Source organism: Harpia harpyja, chromosome 9, assembly GCF_026419915.1.
Source record: "Harpia harpyja isolate bHarHar1 chromosome 9, bHarHar1 primary haplotype, whole genome shotgun sequence".
NCBI lineage: Eukaryota > Metazoa > Chordata > Aves > Accipitriformes > Accipitridae > Harpia > Harpia harpyja.
In genome coordinates this window covers 27340077-27348436 of record NC_068948.1, presented here as the reverse complement: position 1 = coordinate 27348436, position 8360 = coordinate 27340077, and the positions used below count along the sequence as shown (strand labels likewise).

At 66.6% G+C, this 8360-nt stretch overlaps 2 protein-coding genes across 5 annotated transcripts; one reads left to right on the top strand and one right to left on the bottom strand.

Moving 5' to 3' along the window:
- Nucleotides 1-271: 271 nt before the first annotated feature.
- On the bottom strand, nucleotides 272-4063 carry DCST1 (DC-STAMP domain containing 1). Its single transcript, XM_052797379.1, is given in 14 exon segments — nucleotides 272-1069; nucleotides 1187-1303; nucleotides 1428-1554; nucleotides 1635-1730; nucleotides 1825-1924; nucleotides 2099-2280; nucleotides 2282-2454; nucleotides 2610-2753; nucleotides 2919-3096; nucleotides 3171-3310; nucleotides 3392-3520; nucleotides 3620-3694; nucleotides 3772-3897; nucleotides 3984-4063. Coding segments are annotated over 14 exon segments (2427 nt in total). The 5' UTR covers nucleotide 4063; the 3' UTR covers nucleotides 272-308.
- A 132-nt stretch (nucleotides 4064-4195) lies between these two features.
- Nucleotides 4196-8268, top strand: DCST2 (DC-STAMP domain containing 2). Of its 4 annotated transcripts, XM_052797376.1 has the most exons (14): nucleotides 4196-4795; nucleotides 4925-5026; nucleotides 5143-5337; nucleotides 5441-5506; nucleotides 5609-5822; nucleotides 5908-6065; nucleotides 6168-6332; nucleotides 6447-6614; nucleotides 6707-6807; nucleotides 6884-7014; nucleotides 7192-7307; nucleotides 7380-7473; nucleotides 7567-7806; nucleotides 7894-8268. In XM_052797376.1, the coding sequence occupies exons 1-14, from the start codon at nucleotides 4198-4200 to the stop codon at nucleotides 7991-7993; spliced, it is 2448 nt and encodes an 815-aa protein (XP_052653336.1). In that variant the 5' UTR covers nucleotides 4196-4197; the 3' UTR covers nucleotides 7994-8268. The 4 variants fall into 4 exon arrangements, with proteins under 4 accessions (XP_052653336.1, XP_052653335.1, XP_052653334.1 ...); XM_052797375.1 differs by having other exon boundaries at nucleotides 5908-6332; XM_052797374.1 differs by having other exon boundaries at nucleotides 4925-5506.
- The last annotated feature ends 92 nt before the right edge of the window (nucleotides 8269-8360 follow it).

Sequence of the window (8360 nt, the reverse complement as noted above, 5' to 3'; positions counted from 1 at the left end):
ACCACCTCATGCATCGGAGACCCCTGCCTTCATTGCCCCATCCACCGGAGACCTCCCCTTCACCACTTCATTCGGTGGAGACCCCCACCTCCATTGCCCCATACGTTCGAGATCCCCACCTTCCCCAACCCATACATCAGAGACCCCTGTGTTCCCCACCCCGGACAAAGAAGACCCCCCACCTTCATCACCCTTACACTCCCTTTCACCACTCCCCACACCAGAGACCCCCACCCCCACAGACACACCCCGCAGACCCCACTTCACACCGTGCAAGGGGGAGTCACAGCCTTTATTGCCAGGCGCCCTCAGGCTGCATACCCCGCATCCTCGTCGCTGCTGTCCTGGGTGAGGCTGGGGTCCCCAGGGGTGCAGGCGAGGCACACGCCACCCACCTCCCTCCAGCACAGCCTGCAGTACTGGGCATCACAGGCAGGCATGGGGCAGACCCGGTCCTGGGGGGTCACGGGCACCCCACACACTGTACAGCTCTGGCGCATCCAGCGGCACAGTTGTGGCCAGCGCTGGCAGCACCACTCCAGCAGCAACGTCCCCTGTGGTGGGGCCAGGACTGTGTGGGGGTCGGGCCAAGCGGCTGCCCCACAGGGGAACAGACCTGGGATCAGGGGACAGTGAAGCGCCCCTGCCCTGGCACCCCGGTGCGGTCCCAGCCCCACGTCCCCATCCCTGCTCACCAGTCCCGGATGCTGCCGTGCCCGCTGGGCGATGCGCTTCCGCTGCCGGTGGACGAAGCTCTGCCGCTGCTGCAGCAGCTTGTTGTAGAAGTAGAGCACGCGGCTCTTCTCCCGCTGCCCCAGCAAAGACCATGAAGGGGGGCCAGGGGCACCAGCCCACCCCAAAAATTGCCCCCCCGGGCCGAGCCGGGCTGTGCCAGGCCCTCGGCTGGTGCTGGGGCTGCCGCTCACCTTGGGGAAGTAGAAGGCAGAGATGGCGCGGCGCAGGCGGTACGTGTAGACCTGGGCCAGGCAGAGCAGCACCAGCACGGCCAGGGGCAGGCAGCTACCCACGTACTGCTGCCTCATCATGCCCCGGGGCTGCGGCAGGCAGGCTGGGGACAAAGTGGCAGCGCTGAGCCCCCCTGAGGGAAGCCCCCCCAGTCACTTTCGCAGGCAGGGGTGGCCAGGCCATGGAGCTGGGGGGGGGCCCATCCCCTGAGGGGGCTCACCGAGGTTGGACGTCTCCAGCTGGGTGTCGGAGGAGGTGTTGAGGGCCCCGATAGTGTTCCGCAGGAGCCGAGCCATCAGGGATGTGCCCGTCACCTGCACGGCCAAGTGGTGGCTGCCTGTGGGACAGGAGCATGTCGGGGGGGGCGGTTGTGGGGCTGGGTAGGAGGGTGAAAGGGGGGATGACCCTTGCATTGCTGTGGGGTGCAGTGGGGTTGTGGGGCCGTGGGGCCGTGGGCTCACTGTGGAAGGAGTACTGCACGAAGGAGTGCTGCTGGATGATGCTGAGCATGGTGAAGAGTGCGTGGTCCAGGCCGCAGGCAAGGAGGAGGAGGAGCAGGGGTGGGATGCACTCCAGCAGCTCCAGCACCTGCGGGGAGCAGGGTCTGCCACAGCCTGGCCCCCAGCCCTGGCCCCTCAGCCCCCCAGTCCGCCCCACCAGCCCCTCACCATGCTCTGCAGCTCAGGCGGCTGCATGGCCAAGCGGCATGGGAAGATGACAGCTGAGACCTCTGCCCGGCGCAGGGGCAGCAGCGTCCGCTTGTGCTGGAGGAGGGGGAGTGGGGTGGCTCAGTGCAGCTCCCTGGGACCCCCCCCACTAGGGGTGGGGGGCTGCCTGCTGCCCCTTCTCCCCCCTCACCTGCTTTCTGCGGCGGGCATCGATTTGGCGGAAGTAGGTGGTGACGTAGAGGTTGTCGAAGCAGATGTCCTGGCAGTACTTCTTGGTGTAGGAGAAAGCCCTGGCAAGAGGGGGGGTCCAGGCAGGGGCGAGGGACCAGCTGCAGCCCCCCAGGCCCCCCCCATTGTCTTTATGCCCCCCCCAGACCTGCTGCCAAAGGAGGCCTCCCACCCCTCCATGCCCTGCAGTTGGCACAGGGGTGTGCCCCTCCCCACCCCCCCATCCCAGGGCTCACGAGATGAAGACGAGGAGGAAGGTGCAGGAGAGCAGCAGGCGGAAGAAGGAGATGGCCTGGCCCAGGTGGGCACCGTGCTGCTGCAGGCGTGAGGTCACCTCCTCCATCAGCTGCTCCACTGACACGTTGGCACCCAGCAGCATGTCGTGGTGTTCCTCCTGCAGCACAGGGACCGTGGGGCTGGGCGGGATCCGGCCCCCGCCCTGGCCCTGGGCAGAGGGTTCAGACACCCACCTGGAAGACGACGCTGGCACTGAATTCCTGGCTGAGGTTGCTGATGGAGTTGTTCACCAGGTCGTACATCTGCCCAAAGTTGCCCTCCACCGGGATCTTGTCCCAGCACCAGCTGTGCGTGACTGTGAGGACAGAGTGGGGATGGTGCTGACAGAGCCGGGGCCCCTGGCCATCACCCTGGCACAGGCTGCGGCTGCCATCCCAGGGGGCTGCAGGGGACAGAGCCGGAGCCACCCCACCGAGGGAGGACAGGGCAAGCGTCCCACACGTCACCCACCCTTGATGATGTGGCAGAGGAGCTTGAATTTCATGGGCAGGCAGAGGAGGTGGCTGATGAGGGGCACAACCACTCTTGCCATGCAAGCATCATGCTTGGCGCTGAACCAGTCCCAGCAGCGCTGCATGCCCAACTCGATCACATCTGGGGGGGCAGGAGCCCTCAGCTACCCACGCACCCCCAGACCCACTGGTCCAGAACACCATCCAGGGTGCCCTGAGGCCGGCAACGGGGGGCTGCGGTAGCCCCATCCCCTGGCCAGCAACTGCCTGCACCACATGCTGCCAGCCTCCTGCCCACCCCACTCACAGGTGCAGCGTAGTTTGGTCTTCATCTCATACAGCTGTTGGGTGCTGGGGGCCAGCTGGGGGTCTGGGTGCCGGCGCTGCTGCAGGTCATACCCCTCCCTGCTGGCCACCTCCTCATTCAGCCCCACGAAGGTGCGTGAGATGTTCTGCATCTCGGTGCTCAGCGTCTGCCCACTCCGCTGTCGACGGGGGACGCACAGGCTCGGTCCTGCTCCCACCGCCACCCCCGACCCGCCCCGGCCCCCTGCCTCACCGCCATGTCCTCCATCACTCTGCGCAGGGGGGCTGTCGACACCTGCCAGAGCTGACGGCTGTGGTTGACCTGCAGCTCTGCCACGCAGCCCAGCGAGCGCGTCACCTCCTCCAGGTTGTGCCAGATGTTGGCCACAGGCCCTGGCACCAGCAGGGGTGGCTCAGACCCCGCCGGCCCTCAGGACCCCGCTGGGGGGGACAGGGATGCAGGGGGGACCCTACCGTTGTAGATGGCGGCGAGGACAAAGGAGAGGACGTAGACCCGACCCTCCTTGCCCAGGAATTTGGGGGCCATGAGCAGGCTGGCACAGCGAAAGTGGGGGGATGTGGCCCAGCCCAAGGCAGTCACCCCTGTGGGGAGCAGAGAGCTGTCCCCACGGTCCTGCAGAGACCCCCCTGGGGCTCCCAATGGCCCCCGTCACCCCACTCCCCTCCCGGCCCCATCCTCACCCGCTAGCCCATAGGAAAGCTGCACCTTGCGCATTTCTGTGATGTTCATGGGGACGATGAGGAGCTGGCAGAGCCCTGAAACACCCACAAATGTGCCCTGAGCCCCCAGTGCCACCGGCCCCCTGCCGTGCTCGACACCAGGGCACACTCACCGAGGCCAAGGAGGGTCCCGACACTGGCACCCAGGAAAAACTTGTTGGTGCGGTACTGGTCTGGCTGACTCCAGAGGAACCGGCTGCACGGGGCGGGCAGCAGCGCGACCACCACTCGCTTCAGGGCTGGGTGTGGAAGGAGGCGTCAGCCCTGCCTTCTCCTGCCTCCTGTGGGCAGGCCTGGCCAGGAGCGGGGCGGGAGGGGATCTTACTCGTGTTGGGTGGTTTCTGCCTCCTGCGTGCCTCTGTCCCAGCCGAGCGCTCTTGCCCAGGGGCCACCACTGGCTCCATGGCTCTGTGCCTTGTCCTGGTGACAGTGGGGTGCTCCCCTGGAACCAGTGCATTGTGAGCTGCCCATTCCACCTGCCGTATCCCTGTGCCCGGAGCCTGGGAGAGCACCAGCAGCCTGGGAGAGCCCAGCCCAGCATGGGGCTGGTCTTGTGGCTGGGCAGAGCCCTGCAGGGGCTGAGGGGCTGGGGGAAGAGCCCGACACAGCGGTCTGGGGGCAGGTGGCCCCGGCAGATGCGCCAGCCGGAGGAGGCCAGCAAGGCGCGGGAATTAGCCCGCAGCGCCAGTGGCTTCGTGCTGGGCATGGCCCTGGCCAGCCTGTATGGAGCTGTGGTGCTGCTGGCGCAGGGCCACAACGTTTGGTACTGCCTGGTCACCACCACCAGCCTGGGCGCGGGGCTGGGGCTGGGCATGGCCTTCTCTGTCAAGGTGCGGGTCACTGTGCTGCTATCGCTGCCCCACATCTTCACCAGTAAGCAGCTGTTGGTACTGCTGCTGGGAGCCAAGGGAGTGCCATGGGGGTGCCGGGTCCCAGCTGAGCCCCAGGACCCCCCTGTCCTTGCAGGGGAGGGGAAGATGCTGCTGCTGCTGCTGGCACTGGGCATGGCCATGCAGGGCCCGTGCACCAACATCCTGCACAACTTCTCCCGGGCCACCGAGTCGCTGTCATGTGGGGCCGAGCTCGCCCTCAACCAGACAGCCGACCGGCTGCAACACGCCCAGGAGCCGCTGCTGAGTGAGAGGAGGGGCCGGAGGGATGCGGTGGGATGGGAGGGCCCCTTGCCGGGGGAGCCCCAGCAGTGCTAGCTGGCCCTGGGCTGCCCTCGCCCTTCGGGGTATGGTCAGGGGTCGCCCCTCTCTGCAGACGTGCTGTCCAAAATCAAGGACATCGCCCAGAAAGCCAAGGTGGTGGGCGACCACGTCCGCAAGTTCTTCCGCTCCATCATGGACTCCGTCAGCCACGTCGGTGAGCGGGGGTCCCTGAGGGTCTCCCCACCTCCAGCACCCCCCCATCCTGCTTTCAGTTTGTCCCTGTCCCCGTTGCCTGCTGCCTGTCCCTCAACGCTTGCTCCCTGCCCACAGCCCGAGCCCTGCGTAATGTCTGGCTGTGGCTGGCGAACATGGGCAGAGTGTGCAACCATGAGTTGGGCACGCCATACCGCCGCTGCCTGCACCTCTTCGACGAGGCCAAGGACAACTGCGAGCGTGCCATCCCCTTCCTCTTCTTCCTCTGCTACATCATCATCATCTTCAGGCCCCTCTGTGGTCTGGCCAATGGTGAGTGGGTCCCTGTCCCTCTGCAGCAGGGGTGGGAGGTGGCGGGGTGGACCCATACCCACCACAGGAGCCCCACCCTGGCAGAGACCCCTCCTCTCCACAGTTGCCCTCCTCTTCTGCATCATCCCGCAGTACATCCAGTCCTTCCTCAAGAGGAAAATCGGAGACCGTGAGTATCCCAGTGCCGTGGTGGGGTTGGGGGTCCCTCTCTGCCCTGTCCTGGCTCTTGCCCCAACCCCTAGCACCGCGTGGCCCCTTGTCACCCCTGCAGCCCTCAGGGACGCTCTGGACCGCGTCCACCGGGAGTTTGAGTTCAACATCTCGGCTGTGCACCGCTTCGACATTAGCCTCAACGCCAGCAAGAGCCTGGGGGAGGTGGCCCTGGACATCATGGAGGGTGTGCGCCTGCGCCTGGAGCCCATCCGCCAGGTCCTGGGGCTCTTCATGCACGTCTCCTTCTGCGCCATTCTCTATATGTACCTCCAGTGAGTGGGCTGGGGTCCCGGTCCGGCTCCCCATGGGGACGGCGACCCAGCGTGCCGGTGCCTAGCATCCCCCTTGTGTCCCCAGGGCACTGCGGTACTGTCACCGATACCTGCGGGATGACACCTTTGACAATGTTTACATCACACGGCGCTTCGTGGAGCTAGATCTGTGGCGGGCGGAGCAGGGCAAACCCACCGTGCTGCCCCTGACAGCCTGGGAGAGCGGCCGCTACATCTCCCCAGGTCAGCCCCACGCCTGGGGGACCATCCCCCAGGTGAGCCCTGCAGCAAGGAGCCAGGGGGTCCCGGCACCGCATGGCCTCACGGCGCTCCATGCCCGCCCAGCCGGGCTGTGGCTGTCACGGCAGGAGCGGCGACGATATGGGCTGCAGCTGGTGGGGGTCCTGCGCCACGTGCTGCTGGGGCTCAGCATCGTCCTGGCCGACTACAGCCTCTTCTGGCTGCTTGACCTGGTCCAGCACCAGCTGCGGGGGGAGATCGTCGCCAGGGGTGAGCAGCACCCACCATGCCGGAGCAGCACCCTTGGGTGCTTTGCTGGCTGGGGGCCGGGGCTTTGGGGCAGCAGGTGCCCCGTTCCCTGGGACTGAGCTGTGCACCCCGCAGCGCCGGCGGTGCTGGGTGTCAGTGTCAACGGGACGGGCTACACCAGTGAGATCTTCCGGGACTTGGTCTCTGCATTTGGCGTGCTGCAGCAGGGCAACGTCTCGGTGCTCTCCCAGCACTGCCTCCTCCAGCCCGTGGAGCCCGACTACAGCACCTACCTCAGCATGGGTGACCGGGGCTGCTGCACCCTCAGCGTGCTAGGTAGCGGGGGGAGGGTGCAGGGGGGGTCACCCCTGCGTGACTCATCCTCTTCCCACCAGGACTCCTGTATGGCATCTGCCTCTTCATCGCTGTCTTCGGCAGCTATGTGGCACGCCTGCGCCGGGCAGTGTGTGCCGCCTACTACCCGTGCCGCGAGCAGGTGAGAAGCCCCCCACACACACCTCCCTATGCCCCCTCGGCAGCCACCTGCCCTCACCCCACCCCTGCCATGCCAGGAGCGCACAACCTTCCTCCACAGCACCATCCTGGCACGGCGGGCCGGGCTGGCACGTGCCCTGCGCCAAGCTGTCATGCAGCGTACGGCCGACGCCAGGCAAGGCAACCTGCTCCTCTTCCTTACCTCCAGGTAAGCTCCCCTGGGGAATGCATGCATGGAGTTGGAGCCATCCCAACCCCATAAGCACCTTGCTGGGCATTGCAAAAGGGCAACGCCATCCCCGGGGGTCTGCAGCAAGGGCAAAGCCCTTGCTGCAGACCCCCGGGGATGGTGTTGCCCCATGGAGCATCAACTCCCTGCCGGCAGGCTGCCTACCTTTGCCCGCCTGGTTCGGCTCTTGGGCATCCAGCAGAAACGCTGCCTGGCCTGTGGGATGGCGGAGCAGCCGGATTTCATCGCGTGCATCACACCCAGCTGCAAAGGTAGGAGCTCCCCCAGATGGGGGACATTGCCCTCAGAATTTCCCGCCCCTCTCACGGCCCCGTTTTCCCTAGGGTTGTATTGCACTGAGTGCTACCAAACTCTGACCAACATCTGTTCCGTCTGCATGGGCCCCCTGAGCTACCGGGACACTGGGGATGAGGAGATGTGAGCAGGGGGGTGCAGGGAGCCCACTGGAGTCTGGTGGGGCTGCAGTGGGTGGGGGGGTCTGCAGCTCACCCCCCCGCCCCATCTCTGCAGGGACTCCAGCGACGAGGACACGGTGGGGCTGTGGCTGGGAGCTGTGCGGGCGCTGCGGGGACAGGAGCAAGGGCGGCTGCTGCAGCAGCATATCCGCAAAGTGGTGGGGGGCTGGGGGGGCAGCCGGCGGCTGCCCCCTGAACTGGCAGCCCGGCTGCGAGCCCAGCTAAAGGAGGAGGTGAGCGGGGAGAGCGACGGCAGCAGCAGTGGGGTGGATGGCGAGGACAGCTCGCTTTCCAGGTGAGGGCTGGTGATGGGGGTGGCGATGTCCCTGACATGTCCCGGCACTGGGGGTGCTGGTCACCAACACTGCTCTCCACCCCCCAGCCTGGACTTCAGCTACCAGGAGCAGCCTGAGAGCAGTGGCAGTGAGCTGGAGGAGGTGATGGCCCTGCGGCCGCCCAGCAGCGAGGGCAGGGCCCGGTGACGGCAGGACGGTGCCACGCGGCAGCGAGGATGCAGGGCCAGGCTCTGGGGTCATGGCTGGAGCCTGAGCAGCGTGGTGGAAGCCGGGAGCTGCTGGGGTTGGTGGGGAGGGGCTGGTGAATAAAGTACCCGGTCTTCAAGGCACCAGCATCCCGGTGCTTGGAGCTGGCATCCAGCCCCCCACGGTGGTCCCGACCTCATGGTGCCCCCAGCCCCGTGCTGCCTCTGGCTCCATCCCCATGGTGCCCCCAGCTCCATTGTGCCCCCAGGCCCTCAGTGCCCCCACCCATCCCCATCCCCATCCCCATGGTGCCCAGAGGCCCTCGATGTCCCCGTCCCCAGCCCTGTGGTGCCCCCATCCCCATCCC